At 32.6% G+C, this 23,946-nt stretch overlaps 3 protein-coding genes across 3 annotated transcripts; 2 read left to right on the forward strand and 1 right to left on the reverse strand.

Annotated features, from left to right (window-relative positions):
- Positions 1-307: 307 nt before the first annotated feature.
- On the forward strand, positions 308-7,007 carry LOC100262723 (uncharacterized). The gene is made up of 5 exons (XM_010652296.3): positions 308-519; positions 904-1,115; positions 2,450-2,548; positions 2,645-2,796; positions 6,335-7,007. The coding sequence occupies exons 2-5, from the start codon at positions 906-908 to the stop codon at positions 6,720-6,722; spliced, it is 849 nt and encodes a 282-aa protein (XP_010650598.1). The 5' UTR covers positions 308-519; positions 904-905; the 3' UTR covers positions 6,723-7,007.
- A 1,194-nt stretch (positions 7,008-8,201) lies between these two features.
- LOC100257595 (B-box zinc finger protein 25) lies at positions 8,202-11,292 on the reverse strand. The gene is made up of 3 exons (XM_002268664.5): positions 10,680-11,292; positions 9,219-9,524; positions 8,202-8,737 (listed from the first exon to the last, which is right to left on the reverse strand). The coding sequence occupies exons 1-3, from the start codon at positions 10,860-10,862 to the stop codon at positions 8,507-8,509; spliced, it is 720 nt and encodes a 239-aa protein (XP_002268700.1). The 5' UTR covers positions 10,863-11,292; the 3' UTR covers positions 8,202-8,506.
- A 5,931-nt stretch (positions 11,293-17,223) lies between these two features.
- On the forward strand, positions 17,224-19,201 carry LOC100252469 (RHOMBOID-like protein 13). The gene has a single exon (XM_002268707.5). The coding sequence runs from the start codon at positions 17,915-17,917 to the stop codon at positions 18,728-18,730; it is 816 nt and encodes a 271-aa protein (XP_002268743.1). The 5' UTR covers positions 17,224-17,914; the 3' UTR covers positions 18,731-19,201.
- Positions 19,202-23,946: the final 4,745 nt, after the last annotated feature.

A 23,946-nucleotide genomic window follows, 5' to 3' on the forward strand; every position in this document is an offset into this window, starting at 1 on the left:
TACCAGCTTTACAGCATGGCATTTTGGATGCACTCTCTTTTTTTTAAAAAAAAATATATATTATAACTAAAGACATTGGAATATTTATAATTTTTTAAAAAAATTTAGACCTATCTATAATAATAGCAAAATACAAGGTAAATGTAAATGTGGCATGTTGTGATTGGTTGGTGCTGATTGGATCGTGACGACCATTTTAAAAAATTTTGTTGGCAAAGGAAAAACTAGTCATTGTCCGCGTGTATAATTCTAACTGGTCTGATTACGAAATATTAATCAACTCATTCGCACGTGCATAACACGTGATTCAAAATTTAATTTCTGTGAGATATATAAACTGCCGATTTCTCATTTTCTCACCCTTTATTCTCTTCCCCAGTTTCTACTGTTTTCTGGAAGCGCAGATCGCCGGAAAAGGCATCGGAGGTAGGCCAAACTCAGATCAATCGTCCAGAATTCACGCTACACACTTTGCTAGAACAGCTACCGATTCAGCTCTTCAGTTTCTCAGAACACAAGGTACGAATTTTCCTTTTCTTTTTACTCCTTCACTTTTCTCGGATTTCCTTATCTTCGAAACAGAAAAATAGGGTGTTTTTTGTCGCGATTTCCTGCGATCTCCCTGGATGTGGACGATTGGTAGAGTCCTAATTTTCCTTTGCCCACCATTCTACTTGATTTGGATCCAGTCGAGGTTTTAGGGTTTGTGCGCATGGAGGAATGCTTTATTAATGAATAGGGTTAGCGAATTGTTCCTTCGTGGCATGAGTTTGCAAAATCAAGGTGGTTGTGCATGTGAGAAGCAATTCCCGGAATCTATTTGCAATGGATAGTACTGCTTGTAAATTTTTTATATATGTACTTCTCCAAGTGAAGTTGATCTGAGTTTATGTGCTTTTACAGATATGTACAATAATAACGTTGGAAGCCAAGGTGGGGTTGGGGTTGGGATTGGGGTTGGGGTTGGCCCTGGGATGGGGCCAGCAGCCAATCCCCAACCTAATAATCCTTTTGGGAATGCGTTCTATGGAGCTGGATCAGGGCTGATTCGAGGTGGGCTTGGTGCTTACGGGGAGAAAATATTAGGATCCAGTTCTGAGTATGTGCAAAGCAACGTAAGTGGCATTTGTTAATCTCTTACACTACAAAATCCACATAATTCCTTATTTCTATTAAATTATTAACTTTTTTATTAATCTATATATCCATAGATATGCACTCACACAGGTTCAGATGATCATGGATGGAGCTTGTATTTTATTTGAGTTACCAATTTTTCTAAAAGCTAATCACAAAGCATTAACGGTAGACAAATCATATTTTTGATCAGGGATAATTAATTAACAGAGCTTTTATACCATGTTGAGTTACCGATTTTCATAATAGTTCAAGTTGATAGGATTTGGGCTCACAATGCATATCATGTTTTTTTTTTAAATAGGTAAAAGCAAATGTATTAAAAACAAAAAGTATACACATCGTATACAAAGCAACCAAAGAGAAAGGAGGTGCAAACACACAAAAACTAGCAATCACACCCTAATAAGAACCTAACCAATCCACAAAATCTAGCACATTGAACAGTGTTTTATACTGTTGGAAGTTGTCTTTTGGAACTAATAATTAGGGGGAAATTTTATACCATGTTGAGGTGCCAATTTTCCTAATAGTTCAAGTTGATAGGATTTGGACTCACAATGTATATCATATTCCAACACATTGAACGGTGTTTTATACTGTTGGAAGTTGTCTGTCAGAACTAATAATTTAGGGGAAAATGCCTGATAGTTCCATTGTTTTATACTCAGCATCATCACACAGAGACACAAGCGAGTTCTTTGATATGGAGACATCATTATAATCAATCACCAAAGAAAGGATATTAAAAGGAAGTCATGTATTGAAATATCAAATTTTGTTTTGATAGGCACATCTATTGAGATCATGATCTTTTTTAGAGCAAGCTTGTAAGAAAAATTATAATAAACTTCTTGTAATGCAAAATCAATGGAATCATTAATTTTTCATGGGACATCCTAGTGTCTAGCTTCAATATCTGTGAATGACCATGTGCTTTTCATTACACTGGTACTGATACACAAAAGCTATTTCTAAGACCCTCAGTTCAAATGGCATTTATGTGAACCAAAACAAAAAAGAAGTACAAAACAACACTTTTTGGTGTGGAAGAAGTAGAAAATATGGATTTTGATAGGTTTCTTGAATTCAACTTGATGTTGCAACTGTTCCACTTTGTCATGTCGTTGCTTATCTATCTAATGTGCCAGACCTTGGTACTTGCATTAATTTGGTTATTTCATCTTCTAACCAATAGAACTTATTTTACAATGCTGTTTCATGTGAGCCATTTGGGACATAGGATATTGTTATTTTCTTGATATATGATTTTGAGGGGTATTTTGATTCACAATTTGTTCTAAATGAACAGATAAGCAGGTACTTTTCTGATCCCCAGTACTATTTCCAAGTGAATGACCACTATGTGAGAAACAAATTGAAGGTTGTTCTATTCCCATTTCTGCACAGGGTAAGTATTTGATTCACTCTGTTTTTCTTCCTGTCAGGAGAGTTTTTTTCCCCATTGCACAACAGTTCTATTTTTACTTATTCCCCTTTCCTGCAGGGCCACTGGACGAGGATAACTGAGCCAGTTGGTGGCAGGCTCTCCTATAAACCCCCAATCTATGACATAAATGCTCCAGACTTGTACATTCCATTCATGGCATTTGGTACCTATGTTATTCTTGCTGGCTTATCACTGGGTCTTCGTGGAAAGTAAGAACTAATCTAATAGGTTTTTATGTATCTTTACATTTTTTTTTTCATTCAGGGAGTGCTGGGAAACTAATGAAAATGAAAGTATGCCAGCTTTAGCATTTGAATTTAGTTTTTCCTTTTTCATTTGCTATTTGGTTATGCTCTTTGAATGTATTTTAAGAAGAGACCTAGATTTTCCTATCCTTTTGGCACAGGTTCATTGCTTTTCCCATGCCTTTTACTGCATAAGAAAAGTTAACTGCCATATAAAATTATTAAAAGGAGGAAAGAGTTAAGTGCCTTACATTGTTGTTGAGCTGATTGTGCCATAATGGATAAAGGTAGAAGTATGGGTGTTGTGATTGTGCATCTTGTGTAGATGGTAATTATGGTGGTATTAGTGGTAAGAGGCAAAGGTAGAAGTATTGATGTTCTCATTGGACTTCAGAACTGATTTATTTTGGTACATCAGAGAGACGGATGGAAAACTTCTGGTGGAGGAGTTGGGTTTTAGGAACTCTTCCCTGGGGGAGTATAATGAATTGGCAGAGTTAGACAAAAGTCTTGGTAGCAAAAGCAAGGTTTTTGCAGCTCAAAGAAAGGAATAGAAATCCCAAATGCTTTCACTGAATGGTTTGGTGTTTGATAGGAGAATTATTTTCACTAGTAGGGTTGAAGGATGAATGATGTATGGCTGTCCCAGGGTTCAGAAATTATTGTATGGGTATCTAATTTTTCCAGCTTTTGCATTTTAAAACAGGGTTCAGCAATCATAACATTGAGGGTTTTTTTTTTTTTTTCAGAGCAATCATAACATTGATGGGTGGGCTTTAGATTGATAGATGGGTTTGACAGAGCTGGTTTAGAGGTGGTATTTGGAGAGGAGGAGGTGTTAGCAGCTTTATTCAACCTTGGGTTTGGGGAAACAGGGCTCCAGGTTTGGATCATTTTCCCATGGTTTTTTAGTAGACATTCTGGGCTACAGTATGGGGTATGAATATCCTGATTCTCATGGGTTTGGAAATGGCCCCCTAGAGAGGAGGGGCAGTGAACATGGAGGACTTTTATCTATTAGTTTTATTAGGGACCTATACAAGCTTTTACAAAGATTTTAGCTAACAGGTGGAGAAAAGAAATTGCAAGATGTTCTTTCTCCTGGACTCTTATACTGTAATATTAGGTAGGGGACTAGTTAGCTAAGCATTGAGCCTTGTAGTCAGAGATCTTTGTTAGGGATTTTATGTGTTCTTGCTTTGTATCTTATTCTAAGGTCTTGTAGGGTCACTGGTTGTGGTCTGTGTGAGTTTTGGCTTAATGTAATTCCTTTATTTCTCTAGTGTACTCCCTCTTTCTTTTTGTCCTGAAGAATAGAGCATCCTTCCTGAAACCATATGTTGGAATTTATTGGAGGGAAATCAGTTTCATCAAAGGGCATATGTTTACTTCATTCCAGTGGAATGGATTCAGTTGGAGTAATTCTGTTTTCAGTTATTGAAGGTGTTTAATCAAAACAAGCTAGTGGCTCCCTACGTTTGGGAGAAACTCAATCGGAAATGACTTTACTTATGACCCCCAGAGAATCCCATTCCTTTTCCTGCAACTCATACATTTTGGCCAAAATGCCCTTACAACTCATATTTTGACAAATTTCCCCACAACCTATATATTTGGCAAATATACCTTTACTAGAACAACTAATTAATTTTGACTTGAAAAATATTAATGTGATTTAGGGGAAAGAACATGGAATTTGGTGCTAACAACAAATTTGTGGTTGAAGCTTGAAAGTCTTTTGGGAATAATTTATGGAATAGTTTTCTACTGTAACAGAAAATATTGAATTAGATCAGTAAGTTTAATTAAGATTCTATTAGTCATTTGACCCAAATGTGAGCGATTGGTATTTTTTCTTGAGTTACCATTAGTCATGTAGCCCAAGTCACTCTTTTCATGAAACCAAAAATCAACCATGGAATGAGCATTATTTACAAACAAAACATTGTCTGTTTGGATATACTTCCTATTTTTTGTTTTTAAAATCCGAAACTTCTATAGAATAGTAGAACATTTTGTATAAAAAGTATAAATTTACCTTATATCTTTAAAAATCACTTTCAAAATTTTTAAAATTTGAGGTAGCAAAGATGTTTTGATATCTTTCCAATCAAAAAAGATGTTTTGATATCTCAATTTTTTTGAACAGGTTCTAAAACCATTACCTTTTCAACATAAGACTTTACGAATTCTTGTATCTTATATAGAAGTTACTACTATTTTATAATTTTAAAAACAGAGCATAGGAAGTTTATCCAAACAGACATTAAAATATCTCCTTTTGTATCCCTTTGTATTAAAACATTATTGTAAATATATGCATTTTATGCCAATTTCTTAACAGTTGATAAACAGCACAATAGCATAAAACCTATCTCTTTCTGTTCTGATAGTTTTGTAACACTTCAATGAGAATTCCTTATGTTGATCTGGTTCATTCTGTTCTTCTTACTTCCCATTTTGATTCCCTTTCACTTTCTTTCCAGTTTAGTGAATACACAATTTATATAGAATGATAAAAGTAACCAATTGATAATTGGAAGAAGAACAAATGTTATTTGGAATATGATGGCTAGGTATTAGAAGAGTAGTAGAGCATGCTCTAGGAGGATCTACAGGGAAATTACCATTATTTAGAGAAACTTGGTGGTGGAATTATGAGTTCAAAATACTATACACAGAAAATGGTCATGCTGCAAAGTTAAGGAGAAGGAATAGAGATGAGGGAAGTCTTGAACTGGTGTATAGAAAAAGTCAATAAAGTGGCAAATGAACCTAAATTTATGTACTGAGTATCTTTGCTCTTTTCTTGTCCCTCTCTTTATGTATCTCTATATTTCTCTCGTCTTATCTTTGATGCAACCCTTTTCATCTCCCATCTTGTCTCTTTTCTTCTCTTCCACTTTCGCTCTCCCTTCTCTTCCCTCATTGACTATCCAACCGTGCTGGGTCTGGGTCTAGCTTTTTCGATTACTCCTGATCCATGTAATGGAATAGAGTACCATATCGTTCCCGGGAGCACATACACAAATAGAATTCGTTTTTTGTACGATACAAAAACAAAATGAATTTAACATAGTTACCCTAATAGAATACTTTTCAAATTGAACCTATCTCCTTTTCTGGCTCTGATTTTGTGTAACTTCAATTACTAATTTTAATTTGAAAGAATCGATCTCCTTCAAATTTCATACTGACCTTTTGATATATGAGTCTACTAATCCAAGGAAAGAGGATATTAAAAAAAAAAAAAAAAGATCAAACAACGATCCCACCACTCTTACCAAGGTAATGAATAATCTTTTTTAGGGGTCCCATCGAAGAACTACCTTGGTAAAGTTGTTTGAGCTGTCAATTAACTACCTTGTTTCTTTATAATTTTTTTGATGACTTGATTTTACATCTCAAACTTGTGTGGTATATTGCTATTGAGCTGAACCTAAATCATTTAATTCTCACTCTATGGTGCACACGTATTATAACATCTTTCATTTCCTTCCAGGTTTACTCCAGAAGCTCTAAACTGGCTTTTCATCAAGGGATTGGTTGGTTGGTGTTTGCAAGTCTCGCTGCTGAAAGTATCGTTGCTTTCATTGGGTAGTGGGGAGGCTCCCTTGCTAGACATTGTGGCATATGCTGGTTATACTTTCACAGGAATGTGTTTGGCCGTCTTTGGAAGGATTGCCTGGAGCTACTCATATTACTTCTTGATGCCCTGGGCATGCTTATGCATGGGAATATTCTTGGTGAAGACAATGAAAAGAGTCCTCTTTGCAGAGGTGAGAAGTTATGATTCGAGCAGGCATCACTATCTCTTGCTCTTCATTGCTTTGGCTCAGCTCCCACTTTTCATATGGCTTGGCAACATTAGCGTTCATTGGCTCTTTTAAACTGCATCTTTTGATACTGTACTTAGAAACAATTTCTATGTTTATAACAGTGTTAAAGTTGTAGGCAATTTATTTATTTTGATTACTTTCTTGGGTGAATTGTTTTGATTTATGATCTCATTCAAGTGCATGTCGTACACTCCTAGACTTTGCAAGTGTTGAGACTTTCATCGGACCTTTTGTCTAAGAATGTAATAGCCAGATAACTGAACGTTGTCTAGATTGGTTCAAAATATGTGTTTCAATACATTCTACTTGATAAATAGAAATCAACTACTTGGTGTCCTTGTTCAGAATTATTCTTTCTGAGTGAAATGCCCTCTTCTTTGCTTCTTGTGGGTACCTATGAAAGAAAAACCTTACCTGCCATAGCCCATTAAGGCAAGGTACTCTGCCTGACAATCCATTGTTTGACAAGCTTAGGCGGAGCAAGCTCCAAAGCCCGGTAATATGGACTGGAATTGAGCCAGAGAGATTGTTTTCTGAAATATCCATTGTTTCAAGCCTCTTCAGCTGTCCAATCCCTGCAGGCAGAGTGCGGGTGAAGAAGTTTCCTGACAATGAGAGCGTGGTGGGCATTCTTAGATTGCTGATGCTTTCAGGTAATGGCCCTCGAAAGTTGTTTTTGTTTAAAACTAAGGACGGTGATCTCTGTTAGGTTTCCAATTACGGGCGGCAGAAACCCATCATACCCAATTCCATCAAGATCGATGGCTGTTACTCTGCTGCTTGAATTGTCAACTGGCGTGGAGCACAAGATCCCCAGAAATAGTTCTCCGGAACTCTCACATGGATCCATCTTGAAGTCGCAGGTGCTGATAAACAAGTACGGCGGGACTGAGTTGGGATCGATTGATGCTGTGAAGGAGCGGAGAACTTCAGCATCTGATTCCAGAGTTCTTGAATGAGCAGGCCTGGAGATGAAGGTAATAAGCACTGCTACAACAATTGAAGATAAGCCAGAGCAGGAAAGAGAAACTCTCTGGTTTGCCATTCTTCACAATTGGCCAGATAGGTTAGATTCTGGGTTATGGTTTTTGGTCGGTTCTTAAATTCTCATTATATATGCGTACTGGATTAGGTTGTGCTTGGAAATAAGCATTTTGGCATACTCATTTCAAGACCCCTGTGTAGGTGGGGAAAATCATTTTGAAGTGAATAATCTAAACCACTTGGTGGGTGGGTGGGTTGCTCCAATAGCATGTGGACGATGCTTCGCTGGTGCAGTAAGATTGTAGAAATATGGATGGAAATTTCAATATTGACTAAAAATTCCTTCTCGGTAAAAAAAATGGTGATCAACCCACTTGAGATTCAAAATGGGCCCCTGCGATTTCAAACGATTCAACTAAAATCACTTGAAAACCTTTGAAGCTTCCTTCTCAAATGGAAAACCCACTTGAAATAAATTGCCTAAAAATATCAAAGTAGAAGATCAAACTTTACCAACCCCTGCTTTTGCCACATTACATATTAAACTCAGAGAGAAATGCAGCATTCAATTATTATAGTTTGGCAATTTGAATATTACAAATGCTATTCAATGGAAACAAAAGAAATAAAATGAACATACTGAGGGCACACAACACAAAACCCTAGAAAATACTAAAACCCTTAACCAAGATGGTTATGGCTCCAAAAATTCATGACCAAAAATCATAAGATACATGCAAGACTTATGTACATAAGTACACACATACCATATGTATTATGATACGAATCATATATAGTATATCGTTGTCCTAGTTTACGTGCGCCTGTATAGTAGAGTTTTGAGTCTAAGTTCAGCCAAGATCAGGCACGGTGAAGTGTTCATCCTCGTCGTCAAGGATTTCGATCCTGGGCCTTTTGTAGGGCATGCTGGATTTGGTGGCTCTGTATGAGGCGCCATAGCTTGGCTGTGAAATAGGGAGCTGGGGAACCTCAGCTGCTGCCATGGCCTCCTGGGGAACTTGATCACCAAAGATGCCCATTTCTGTCAACCACTCAAGCTCGCCAAACTCAAGTTGTTTATTCTGCAGGTGGAAGAGATTGAAGAATTTGAGAATTTGCAGGACATGTAAAGTTGAAAAGAAAAGCTTACAGACATTTGTAGTGGCCAAACTGTACTAGAATACTTGGTATAAAGGACTTGGAGAAAGATTCAACACAAGAAAGGGGTCTCATAATTCTGAAACAAACTATTCTAAAGCTCAATCAAGTTGAATCCATCCCAATAGTTTGTTGTGATCTTGCTAATTTTCTCATGTCCCATACAGATTTATATTTCTAAATTTAGGTTCTTACTTTACGGTGAGCGATATTCTGTTCGGGTTGCAATCAGTTATCAAGTTACAAACTATGCTGAAATAGGTCAAGAAAACACTACTCTATTTAGCTGAAGGGCTTGAAGACCTGGTACAAGTTTATGACATAAATTTCCTAAAATTATACCATTTGTTCATGAAGAGAAGACATACAGAAAAACTTGGGTAATGGGAAATTGCAACTTCTTACCTTGTCAGAGGATTCAAAGTCCGAAAACTGTAACAAGTCATCAACAGCCCATGAAGAAGATGTAAAGTTAGGGGCTTGCTGTGGAGGCATTTTCATGGTAATCTGTTGTGAATTCTGATTGGGTGGTGGTTCCGAAGAGCTCTTATCAGTCTCCTTGGCACATTTTGAGCTTAAAGCCACCCGGATTCCAGTGGCCAAAAACCTCTGGTGGTTGGCAGCAAGGTTACCAGCTGAATGGATTGGTTCATCACAATCCCGGCAAAAGAGAGCCCTATCTTCAACACAGAAAATGAAAGCTGCCTTCTCCTGTAAAATGAGAGACAGATAAATTAGCAATAACTAATACAAACCTCATGTAAAACAACATAGTTCATCGAAAACCAGTATGATCAGTGACATCTTGAGCCAAATATTTTTCTCTTCTTATCCTAAAAGGAATTGGGTTAGGCACAACTTATTTATTTAAGCACACTCGGTTCAACATTAGGGTTTATACTTCAAAAATTTGAGAAATATTCAAGTATGACTGTTACAAAGTGTATGCTACTGAAATCACACAGTGGCTTAGGCTTTGATGGCCCTTGTTGGGCTGGAGGCTTTATTTATCTCGTCTAACAACAAATTGCCCACTAGTGGGGTCAAACCAAACTTTTTGATGTGGTTCAATATGATCCTCATCTCAAGGTGTACTGTTAGGGTACAGTAATGCTGCTCTTAAACTGAAGGATGAGTCACCCAAATAATGGTTCTTAAAACAGGTTTGTGGGGTGTAATGTTGAATGTCATAGAAAGTTTGAGCTATTTTGATTGGATACCAATTGATTATTCAGATAAGATGGTTAAAGCTCGATCCAAGGCATACCAATGCTCATCACGGGTAATACTCATCCCCAGGCATATACTTTGATCCTAAGGTTCATTTCTTGAGCTATCATTTCCCTTTGAGCAACATTGTTGCATAGTTAACATGAAACCTATAGGAGCCTTTAAGAACTCATTTCATTTTGAGGCCTCTAGGGATCTGATCTAAACAATGTCAATCATGCATTACTTTGATCAAGTACTAACTACTGATATGCCATAGCTGTTTTATACTACTTATTAGCTCTAGAAGCATTCCCACCAAGAAGAACATCTAAATTTCCAATAGTTTTCCATCTTATAATGCTCTACATGGTATATTTTGATTGTCAAGAAACTACAGTAAAAGGAAAGGAAATGAAAAAGAACAGTATGTGTATGATCTTACAACTACTATTCCAACTCAAATTAGTACCAAAATTTCAATCCTAAATACTAGGGATAACAAATTTTTTCTTTGATTTTCCACTTACTTTTTCTTGGCAAACGAACATAGCAGAAGAAAAGAGTAAACACCCAAATTATATCAAACACATGAATCAAATCAAACCATTCAAACTGAAAAATTAAGTGAAAAGAGAGAGGAAGAAAGGAAGATACTTGGCATATGTCACAAGGTGGAAGCTTGTTGGAGAGGCATTGAAGAAGAAGCCTCTGGTGCTTGCTTGCAAGCTTGTTTGCTGCATGGACCTCAACATCACATTTTGCACACAGTGCTGCCTCATCTGCACAGCAAATCACAGTAGCTGGTGCCCTCTCACACACGTCACACTGAATCTTCATCTTCTTCTCACTCACGTTGACCTCCTACCTCAAAATTCCTGACCGTTTTCAAGCTTTCACCCCACTTTCAGGATATACCCAGATGCTAGATCGGACTAAAAATGAAGATTACACACACACAAACACATATTCTCTAGATTCAACAGACACCCACATGGAGGAAAGTTGCAAAAAGGCCAGTAACACCAGCACAAAGGTGTATGCCCCAAAAAAGAAAAGGAATTTCCTATATGGGAAAATTTTCTTCTGACCCTTTTTTGGGAAAATCTGAAAAGAAAAAGGGAAAAAGTAACAAGGGTTTGAAAATGGCAAAGAAAGGAAGGCAAAAGAGGAAGAAAGAGGAGATGAGAAGTGAGAGGAGGAAATAGAAGAAATGCTATGAGGTGTGTATGGAATCTATGAAGATACAAGAAGAGAAGAGAGTAACATGATTGGCGGAGAATCCATAGGGATAAGGCTTTAGATATTCAAATCAAAAGCTGGAGACCTGGTGGAGGCAGCACAACACTGTGGGGTCACACCATTTGTGGCTGTGAGGTTCTATGGTGTCACCTTCGACTTGTGGCCACTATTGTTTTGGATGATTCATCGCTTCATCTCAAGTTTTTTATTTGGCCTTTAGACCCTTTTCGACTTCAATTTTTGTTGAGGAAAGGGAAGAATTTTTTGATTTGATTTGTCATTGCCCCTTTTATAGGGATAATTTTATCCTATCCTGCTTCCTGAAAGGTGTCATTTCTTTTGAAGAAAGTGATTCCTAAAATAAAAATATCATTGAAATAAAAAATAAAAAAGGCCATCATGGATATGAATAGTATGATCATATATGAGATCAAATTAAAATTTAATTGATATTAAAGTTTATACATTTTTTGTATTGTAATTTTTTTTGAAAATTAATCTTTTATTATTCAATTACAATCATTAGAGTGGTTTTTATTTTTATTTTTATTTTATTTATTTTTAAATCTTGTGATTTAAAAAGTAGTATGGTAGAATAATCCTTTAATATATTTAGTAGTGTAAATTATAATATTTTATAAAATAAAAGAAAAAAATTGTCCACCTCATTTATTCAAAGAGTCACTTTAAAAATGATTTTATATTATGAATGTATTTTTTTTTTTAAAAAGTTATATATCGGGATAAAATTTAGGAAATACTTTTAAAATATACGGTTGAAAAATCATTTATTATATAATAAACACTTGATTGATGATTTTCTTAAAAATATTTTAAATAAAAATAACATTAAATGTAATATAAGAGGTTGATAGTGTTTCTATTTAAAGTATTTTTTATCTAAATATTTAAAAAAAAAAAGTATTTTTAGTAGAATAACATGTGTTTCAAAAAAAAAAATTATAAATTTTGTCAAAACACTTTCTTTTTCTTAAAAAATACTTTTTAGATTAAGTTAATATTTATATTTTTATTGAATGGAAAGAACCAAAATATATTATTTTTCCTATTCAGCTAAAAGTAATGTGATGATGTCAGACAATATGACTAAATTAAACTCATTGATAAAAATAATAAGTTCATTTTAATTATACTGATTGATATTAATAAATTACTTTTAATTGAATAGAAAAAATAAAATATTTTAACTATTTTTTATTTAGCCAAAAAAATAAACATCACCTAAAAATATTTTTTTAAATCATATCGTATAGCTACTCTAAGATATTCTCTTGATGAAATTTTTTATTTATAGGTGGAAAAAATTGTTGACCCAAGTTTTTCTAAGCATATTTTAAGAGAGGCACATGGTGGAACCAAGATTAAAGGTGACTTTATTTCTTAAAAGAAATAATTAATTTGGTGATTTGGATTATTCCAAATGTTTTTCTTCTAAGAAACTCAAGAATATTTGGGAATGTCTTGAATGGTTCAACTTTTTTTTTTTTTTTAACATGAAATTTTTTTTTTCAAAAATATTATCCATCATTTTTTTTATAGTCAATGTTTTTTCATACATGAGAAATTTATATATTTGTATTTTTAAAAAGAAAATAAGGATATTGTTACAAAATGGGATTTCACAAATACTTCTTTATGCTATATTTAATTCCTAAATTTATTAAAAAAAATTATGAAAAAAATAAATATAATTAAACCTCCTTTTTTCTTATCTTTCCTCTCTATTTTTCTCCATATTTTCTCTTTTTTTTTTTTTTTCTTTTTCAAAAACCAAATATGGTTGAAAAGCTACTTTTATTTTCAAATGTAAGCACTTTGACTAAGGAAGAAAAAAAAACCCTACTTGTATTTTTATTGCTAAAGATATTTATACAAGCAACCCTAGAAGCAAAGTCAAAAAAAAAAGGAAGGAGAAGAAGAAGAAGAAGAAGACAAATGAGACATGTTTAGTATATTAAACATCTTTCCAAGCACTCACTCCATTTTGCTAAACCATGGTCTGAAGCATTTGACAGGAACCAGAAAAGGCAAAGAAAAGCTCACCCTAAAAACCCTAATTCCAGGCCTTCTCTTACCCACTTCTCTACCAATTTCCACCAGAGCTCCCATGGCTGCCTCATTCAACTCCTTCACTGACCTCCTCAACTTCTCCTTGATGCCGCCCTTCTCTTCCACACTAAAATGATAACTAGTCAAAAAAGCCCGTCTCGATTGAGAATACCCACTACCCTGCCTAAACTTAGTACCCCGCGATCCATCGCTCCAATGAAGAGACTCGTCATCATCAATCGTCACTTGAACCTTGGTCGCGATGATCGGACCAGCTATGGCTTCATGCATGGTTAAGAGGAGGAGTGAGTAGTGTAGTTTGAGGATGAAGTGAGTGTGAAGTATTTATAGACTAATGATGGGTAGGTTTTAGGGGTGATTAATGGTTGAACAAAGGTGGAAATTGTTAGGGTTGGTGAATTTGGTTGCACCCAAGATTTACTTTTCATAAACTTTGGTTTTAATTATTTTTCTAGAAGAGATTTTCTTGCACATGCATGACGTAGCTTGAGATGGTAATTAATATTTTTTCATCTTGTAACTTAAATTTTATTCATTATCAAGGAGTCAATTAATAATTATGATTTTTTTTCCCCATAAGTTGACATTCCTTAAAAAGAATATGAATTGAGAAATTTATTTTTTGAATACATTTTGGTTATGTTTGGTCCCAAGTACTAAAAAAAGAAAAAAAATGATTTTTTTTAATGTTTGGTTTTATTATGGAAAATGGAAAGAAAGTCAAATATAATTAAAATAATTAAATTTTTTATATACTTTTAAATTATTTAATCTTTATATAGAAGAGTCAAATAAATGAAAAAAAGTTTCAAGCGGGATATACAAATGATTTATTAATTTTAAATTTATTTTTTATTTTCCTTCTTTTCTTTGTTCTTCTTTTTTTTTTTTTTTCTCTATTTTCTTTAATTATCATTTTGTTTTAAACTTTTCGGAAACCAAACATAGTCTTTAGGAAAAATGGCAGGAAATTTTGAAAGGATTAACCTAAAAATTAATAGATTCCAATATTTTTGTATTGTTTGCAATTTTCTACAAATATGAAGCTATGTTTGGTTCCGAAAAATTTAAAGGAAAAGAAAATATAAAGAAAAATTAGAAAAAAAAATGAGGAAAAAAAAATGAGGAAAAAAAAATTAAGAATGCATTTGACAGTAATTTTATGAAGTGTTTTTCGATCTTTTTTATACTTGAAAAATAAAAATTTTCAAGTATTAAAAATGTTATAAACATTTCATAAAATCACCACTAAACGTACTCTAATAATGCATTTGGTAGTGATTTAAAAAAACGTTCATAATTTTTGTAACACTTGAATAATAAAAATTTTCAAATATTAAAAATATTGAAAGTGTTTTCTAATATCACTGCTAAACAGACTCTAAAAGCCCATAAATTATTTCTGTGTGTTACTTCAAAATCATTTTCTTCTTAATAATTTTCAAAAACCAAATATAACCTAAAAATAATATATTTAATGACGGGAGGAATAGGAGTTTCATTTTTTTTTCATTTTATGGAAATAACTCAATAAATACAAAAAAAAAAGTACCTCTTCTTTGGTAGATTTTTATTTTCATAAAAGGTGATAAGTTATGTTTATTAATTGTATAAAATTTTAATTTGAAAAAAAAAGTGTAGTTATAGTATGGTAATATCTTGGTAATAAAAGAGAGAAATCAATCAGATCGTTGACTTTGTCTTTTTCATCAATCATGAAATTTAATACTTTTAGTAACCGCATTTTGTGAACGACAGTGGATTTCCAAAAACAAAAGAATTTCACACTTTTTTTTTTTGAATTAAAAATATTACTATGTATGAGGTATATGTCTTAAAAGACAACTTAAGTATTAATTATTATATCTTTTTTAAAATATATTCTAATTTAATTTAATTCAAATGAATTTAATTTAATTTATTCAAATCCTGGTTACAATATTGTGTCCCAATTTAGGCCCATTTCTGACCCATTTCATGATTGATCCAAGCCCAATATGAAATCTCAAAGTTAACCAATGGACCCTTTAAGTGAAGGAACCAAGCCAAGCTCCAGCCCAAAACCAGCAGAGGCCACTCCACCAATATGGATCTCTCTTGTTTGGCCCATTAGCAATTTCAACCTTGATGTAGAAATATTTGGACCAAATTTCCTGATTTTTAGTGAATTTTATGAGTTAGAAAAAATTGTTAAAACAGTTATTTTCCAAATTTGAAAGGAGTCAAGAAAATTTAATTATTTATAAGAGTTAATTTCATTGAGACCCCCTTGAACTTCAATATAAATGCACTAAGCCACCAAAGATTTCAAATTTTATCCATTAGCACCCTTGTCAATGTATTTCATATATAAATTTGTTTTTTAAGAAATAAAATTTAATTTTTAAAGAATTGCTTATATTTTTACTTAAAATATCTCTAAAAAATAAATTTGATAATCCAAATAAATTTATATAAGTGCTAATTAACAAAATTTGAAACCAATGATAGTCGAGTCCATTTACATCAAATATCAGATATTTAAATTTATAATAATTCAAGGTTATGCTCAAATTTTGGCAAGATGATGTGATAGAAATATTAACATTATTCTTTTGATTTTAAACTTTATTTTAAAATGTTGAAGCATAAAAAAACAAGAAAAGAAAATTAAAAATTAAGTTCAAAATCAATAATTTTTATAATATTATTATATTTTTCATATTTATATATAAATATATTTTCTCTCTCTCTAAATTTCTTTTCAAGTTTCAACTAAATATTATGATTCATTTGAATATTAAAAATTAACAATTAAGTTCAAAATCAAATTTTTTTCTATGATTTTAAATAAAAAATTAATATATATATATATATTTTTTGGAATTTTTATAAGTTTATTATATTTTTCATGTTTATATATAAAAATATTTTCTCTCTCTCTAAATTGCTTTTCAAGTTTCAACTAACCATTATGATTCCTTTGAATGCTTTCAAAGCCATTAATGATATTTCAGACATGTGACATGCCTCACCCACTTGTTTGAATAATTTTATACAACTTGTAATTTAAAAAAAAAATTATATATATATATATATATATATATATATATATATATATATATATATTAAGCAATTTATTGATAACCATGTATGGACATGGGCTTTATGTAATATTATAATATTATAAGTCTTTTTTTCAATTTTTTTTTATTAAAAATCCCAATTTGAAAAAGAGTAAACAAAAAATATAGAAATCATTTTTATAATTTATCAAAAATGAGTTTTTGAGCCTTTAATTCCAATTTCCTTTTTCAAACACACCATTTTAAGTTATTTTTATAAATAAACTTAAAAAAATTTGGATAAAATTTAATATTTATTATTTAATGTTTTAAGTTAGATTATAATTATCTTAAAATTTATTACTTAATTCTTATATTAAATGTTAAAATTATTTGATAAAATTAATATAAAATTTATTCTAATTTATTAAATTAATATATTTTTTCTCATAAATTATATGTAGGATAAAAAAGTTCGTGAAGATAATTACAATAAATGATGATAAAAAAATAAAATAAAGACATGAACTTAAAAATAAATTATTTATTTTTATTTATTCCTTAATTTAAGTTATATCTTTAAGTTATCTTATTAAAATATTTAATTTATTTAATAATTTAAATTAAATTATTAAATTAATTTACAAAACTTCCGCTCACTTAGAATTAGATTTTTAATTTTTTATAGACTCAAATCGATTTCTCCTTCTTTCCGCTCTCTATATTATTTTTATTTTTATTTTTTAGAAAAAAAGAACGTAAAAAAAATTGCAAAAGTTTCCTATTCCGCGTACAACTAGATTCTAAATTCTTAGAAGCCAAACGCAGGCCAAGGATATTTCAGTAATTCGCTCAAAAAGCACATAAGCATATGACACGTCTGTATTCTTCTCCCTCACCGATTGGTACAGAAAGACCTAGAAATTCTAGGGTTTTACGAAGAATTAGAAGTGCTTTGTGCTCAAAGGTAAACCCTAATTGCTCTGATTCTATGATCTTTCAGCACCCCAATTTCTCAAATTTTTGGTAAAGAAAAGCGCTCAATTTTCATTGTTTTCTCTGTTCATATCTGTCGGGATCTGTTGTTTGGAGTTGGATATCTGAGTTTTATATTAGGGTTTTTGATTTGTTGGAAAACTGGGTTTTTTGATTGATTGTCAAGAGCCCATTTCTGGTTTGACGTTTTTGAGTAGTTCTGATTAGTGGTTTCCAGCCGTGGAGTGGATCTGAATCTGTGTGGAACTGGTGGGTTTTGATAATTTGGGTGTCTAGGGTTTTGCATTCATCAGAATTTATTGGGTTTTGGAAAGCCTTTCTTATTTGGGCTCTGAAGAAGTTGTGTTTTGATGTTTTTTAGTACAAAAAAGTTGTGATCTTGTTGAAGTTGGAGCATATCATTCTTGCAGATATAATATTGGTGATAACTTAGCTTGAAGCATTATCTAAGTTTGGTTTGAGCTGATTTTGAGTTAGTGAAGAAAGTGTAAAAGGTGGGAGAGTTAAAAGGGGCTTTAGATGGGGAAGCCACTGTTCTATGAGATTTTAGAGAAGCCTGCCACTAGTTGTATTATAGGACTATGCTGTGCAATTTGGTTCTACATACAGAAGAAAAACATTGGGTATTCACATGTGGGTTTGAGTTATGAAACAGCCATTGAAGGGCATCATTGGAGGATAATTACATCAGCCCTTTCCCATATAAGTGTTATTCATCTTGTTTTCAATATGAGTGCCCTTTGGAGTCTTGGGGTGGTAGAGCAGTTAGGGCACATGGGCATGGGTGTGGAATTCTATCTCCAGTATACCCTCGTTTTGGTTGTGTTATCTGGGGGGCTGGTGTTGGGGTCCTACCATGTTTTGATCCAACGGTTTAAGCTAGAGTATTTCCGAAGAGTGACAGCTGTTGGGTATTCTTGTGTTGTTTTTGGCTGGATGACAATCCTCTCTGTGAAGCAACCCTCATCGAAGTTGGAACTTTTTGGGTTTCTTTCTCTTCCCATCAGTTTTGCACCTTTTGAGTCACTCATCTTTACTTCAATAATTGTTCCTCAGGCTAGTTTTCTTGGCCATTTGTCTGGAATCATTGTTGGGTATGCTATTGCATGGGGTGTGATACACGGGATGACCAATTACTGGGCAGTTTCAATGTTGGGATGGATTGTGCTCGTGTTTGTCTTTAGCTTAAAGCGCTCTGGTGCATATGATTTCAGCTTTCTTGAGATTGAACCTGTTACAGATCCTTCTTTGCCTTCTGTGCGGTTTCTTGCATCAGGAAATGGTAGAACTTTACAGATGAGTGCCTTACCAGTTGGAGGTTCTGATCTTGTGTAACTTCAGGTCAAGAACATAAAGGTTCTTTGTAAAAGTGGACTTCATCCTCTTTGAGAATCATCTCATACTGATACCGTTAGATATTTCTCTGACAAACTAGTCATTTGTGCTTGGAACGTAAGGATGCTCGGAGGTAATCAAAGTTCTTTACATCTACCACTCTCTTCTGCTGTGATATACAATCATTCAAGTTCATGGTGTAGCTTTCCCTGCTCATTAGACTGTTGATGCATCCTTGCTGACCAACATGGTAAGTTTACTGGTCATCATCTGCCTTCAACACAATTCGTTCTTGGAATTACAGATCTTTTCTATTTCTGGATTTTCTTGTGCTGATTATCATTGTTTTTGTTAATAATTGGAGAAAAATAATTTTTTATTATGCCGTTTCATGTTGCAATTTTAGATATGGCCATTGTTACTATGAACTGGGGAACTATAAGACAGAAATCCATCTTTTCTTATGCTTGACATCCATTCCCTCCTCTCTCTCTCTCTTTTTTTTTTTTCAATTTTTTCTTCTCATTTTTTATTTTTTATTTTTCTTTGTTATTTTCACTCAACGTCTTGAGGTGGGCTAGTTATGGACCAAGTTCATGATTACATTTAAGACCTGGTTACTCATGGCAGTTTCCTAATCGATGTTATTTATGTGGTAGCGAAGAGGAAAATGTAAATCATTTGCTCATTCATTGTACAGTAGCTAGAGTGTTGTGGGAGATTGTCCTTGGTTTGTTCAGTGCCCAGTGGGTTTTTCCAGAAACTGTAAAGGAGGTGGTACTTAGCTGGAAGGGTTTGTTTGTGGGTAAAAAGAGAAAAAAAATATTTGGAGATCCATTCCGTTATTTATTTTTTGGACGGTTTGGAAGGAGAGGAATAAATTAGCTTTTAGGGGGGGTGGGGAGTTAGCTATCCAGAAAATTAAGAATTCTTTTTTTTTTTGTAATGTGTGGGGTTGGGCAAAATTGTATAGTGGAGCGGAGCCACGTTCCCTTATAGGATTCTTGGAGTGGTTAGCCTCCATTTAAGGGTTGGTGGGTTTTTTTTGTCTCTTTTGTTTGTGAGGCCTTTGTTGCCTTGTATACTCCCTGTATGCTATGCGGCTTTGTTGCCTTGTGTTAATATATTCCGTGTTTGCTTATAAAAATAAAAAATAAAATTAGAATAATGGGTCATGTTTAGATGCTAAACGATTTCTTTTGAGTAAAACTTGTTTTAGCTTTAGCTCCCTTCTTTAGGAATAGCTTTTTAATGAAGCATTTTTATGGAAATGCTATCAGGAAAGAGTTTTGAATGGAATGGGTGTTCTGTTGCTAACATATTGAGGAGGGTCAGTGGTAGCTTTTGTACATTGAAAAAAATGAAAATGGAGTGTACTGGAATTCAACAGCATCGGTAGAAAGACTCAAAGATGTTCCACACATGGGAAACTTTAGAGCTTATAAGATTGAATACTAAATTCAAAACTTTTCTGGGGGGCTGCTTCTTCTTAAGTTAAATATGCCTTCATATGATCCTGATGGAGAGGTGGTCAAATGCTTTTGAGTTCTACTGCATTCGTAGTATAAACTATAGTTGATTGAACTAAAGGATTGAAATGTAAATCTCAGCATAGCTTCCCTAGCACTTTTGCCAACTTATTTGCCTTTCCTGAACATGATTGCTTTGGTGTTAGTTCGTTTGTACAGGGTGGTTCTATTACCATTCTAGCTAGTCGCTCAACTTAGTAACCACTATAGTTTTTATCATATTGCATATAGGTGACCACAAAATCATAGTAGAGAGCTGAGTAAGAGTTAGTAACATCTACTTATATCTGGGTTGTTCACATCAAACCCCCCTCCCTGTTTTAGAGGCTAGATTCCAAATCATCGTTCCCAGCTATAAATTTTTATTCCAAAGAGTTGCATATTCTCAAGAGTACAAACTATGTAGGGTCGAATACTCGAGAGTTTACATTGTTGTTGTTTGGTTGCAGTTGGGATTTATGAGACACCTTTTCTTTTTGGATTGATCATCTTTGGTCACAATGCAGACAGATTGCTAGTTGAGGTCAAGGATTGAACTTTTGTCTCTGTTTTATGGGTAGTGTAATGAAAGGAAAAATTACTTTCTTGTTGTCTGTGTTTATGGGTAGTGTCTTGGCTTTAGAAGCAGGTCTTGTGCTTATGTGTTTTGGTCCTTATAATGTAACCTATAAAAAAAGAAAAAGAAAAAGTGTTTGTACCTTATAATGTCATCACTATGAAGAATGGAGATTAAGAAGTAAGGATTCTTTTTGAAAACCCTAGGGGGCCTGTTTGGAATGTTTTCAAAATAGTTTTGAAAAAACTGTTTTTTGAGAACAGTATTCAAAAACAATTTCATGATATTTTTTAGAACAAAAGTCTTTTTGAGAACCTCGATTGTTATTAACCCGATTTCTATTTTTTCAAATATTTCTTAAAATTAACTTTTGTCTAGTGCTTTACTTTTAATCATTCTTCATATTTGTACAATTATTTTTAAAATAGCATGTAGAAATCAAGTGAAAACAATTCAAATATGTTTTCAGAAAATACCCTATTTTCAAAACATGTCTCAAAAAGCTTGTTTTTGTTAAAAAGTATGAATCACCTTTTTGAGTATGGAAAATAGTTTTTTTTTTTTAGGAATAGAGAAAATTGTTTTCAAAACAGTTCACAAACAGACTCTTGTGTTATATTTGGATTGTTGGAATAAAGAATGGAAGTGAGAAATCAATTCAGTTCCCATTCATTAATATGTTTGGATATTTTGTTTCACTGGCATGGAAATCAAAGCATACTTACTCCTACTTAGATTTTGATTCCTTTTTTCTGATGATATTATGATTTACCTTCATTTCTACTCTATTTCCATTTTAATTCTTACCTCCCAAACCCTAATAGGTTTGGCTTGACATTGTTGAATGGTTGTGGACAATAGAATAGAATTTTTAAGGGATTCTAATGTTTTGAATGAACCAAGTTTGTATTGGAAATGAAAAGGAGAATTTGGGGGAATTGAATTTGTATTTGCAGTTTGTTTAAAACTTTGGGGTCCTAGGTGTAATTTATTTGAATGTAAACATAAAAGAATGTAATATTAATTCTTTTTTTATGTTATGAAATGCTTATGGAATTTTCAAAATTTTTTATCAATATTATAATTTATTTTCCATTAAAAATTAGTAATAATATTAAAAAAAAAAAAATAGAATGAATCATAGCATTTAAAAAATCCACATACGTTTATATCTATTTAAAAAAAATTAAATTATAAGGAATAAATATGAAATCAAGAGATGATAATTGTTTTAATAAATAATGTAATGATAAATTTTGTACATGATAAAACATATAAATTATATATATATGTTGTTAAAAAATGATAAAATTTTAAATTGTATTTATTTGTCAAAAATAAATAACAATATAACATTTTCATAAATGATAAATATTAATAATATTTTATATTAAATAAGTATAAAAACAAATTCAATTCATTTTCTAAATGTGCAAATAACTAATTTTTTAATTACATATATAAGTTAATTCCTCAATTAGGACCCATTATTCTAGATTGTAGATTGGTTTGCTCTAAATTCAATTTTTAATTGATATAATTTTCCAAGTTCTAGATTGTTTTAAAAAACTATTAGAATCATTAACAAATCAAACTTATTATAACGTGATTTTGAGAAAATTAAAAACTTGGAAGAAATATTATTATGTATAAAGGCAAAATTGATATAATCATTTTAAACTAGTTTTGGTACGAGAAATTCCAATTTTAATTGATTTACTAATGAAGCAAACGCATCAAGATGTTTACATGCTTTTATTCATACTCAATTTTCAATTAGTTTCTTGAATTTTTTTTTTATTTTTCTGCAAATGGACTTTAAATTAAATGAGATTTAATGTACTGTATTATTTAACGAGTTTATTAATTTTTAGAAAATAAATCAGAATGTAAAATAATTTGGAATGCAAAATTTAAGCTAATTAATGTCAGAACTTCTAGTGTCAAAATTGGTTTAGAGGAGAAATTGGCATCGTTATTATTTAGTAGTTTTGTGGGCAAAAAATTCTGATATTAATCGGCTTAAAATAGATAAAAATTCATGTGAATTTTAAAATATTATGATTCTGTGGACCCCGTATTTCGGCTCATGCGTTTCCTACTCGATGGCGAGTTCGATTTTTGTTTTATTTGAAAATTTGATTTTTATTGATTAAGAAAATGACTTGGAATCGTCACTTATTTTTGTTTTATTTTTAAAGGATAAACAAAATAAGAAAGAAAAACTCTAAGTGTGACTCCTTATTTGGAAAAGGTGGTCTACGAGAAATCGGATCGGGTTCGGGGATCAGGTTACTTATTGGGAAGGTACGGTAAAGACCGTAGCACTCTTCTAAGTCCCTAAAGTCGGGTCTCTACTAATAAAATGGAGCAATCATGACAATTGATGAGAGAATCAATGAATACTCAGAGTGATCATGTACATGTGAGAATCTAAACATGCATATAGAAAATGACCCGAGCGGATGTGGATGCGTACCTGGGTAGTGATCCATGAAGTGCTATCAAGAAGTGAGGTTAGTGCACAATTAAGGAATAATTTCGAGCATGTCATAGAGCAGAATAAAATCAATCATGCATGACAATTAAATCAAACAAACAAACAATCAATCATAAGGAGATCACATATGTTGGGCCCCCACCAAAGCCCGATTTATATTGCATGAATTAATCCCATAAATTCCATTATTCGGAATTACGGAAAATTCGTTCATGCTTATTAAAGTCAAGAGGAGCAGAAAATTGTTTGAAAGCCAGAGTGGAATTAAAACTATTTAGGAGAAAATTAGATTTTTGAAATTTAATCGAAAAATTGGAATCTCGAAGATCACTAGAAAATTGGAGTTTTAGAACTTATTTGGAGATTAGACTTTTAGAGATTGAATGTGAGAATGAGAATTTTTAGAAACTGAATTTGAAAGAGGTTGGAATTTTGAAAACGATTTGAGGGCTCGAGATTTTAAAGAAAGATTAAGTTGCGAAAATTGAGACTTTGAGAGTTGAATTTTGAAAGAGATCAGAATCGTGAGTTATTTGAGAAGTAGAAATTATGAAAGTTGATTTATGGAAATTGGAAATCTCGAAAATCATCTGAAGGCGGACTTTTTAGAAATGAACAAATAAAATGGTAA

This window comes from Vitis vinifera, chromosome 5, assembly GCF_030704535.1.
Source record: "Vitis vinifera cultivar Pinot Noir 40024 chromosome 5, ASM3070453v1".
NCBI lineage: Eukaryota > Viridiplantae > Streptophyta > Magnoliopsida > Vitales > Vitaceae > Vitis > Vitis vinifera.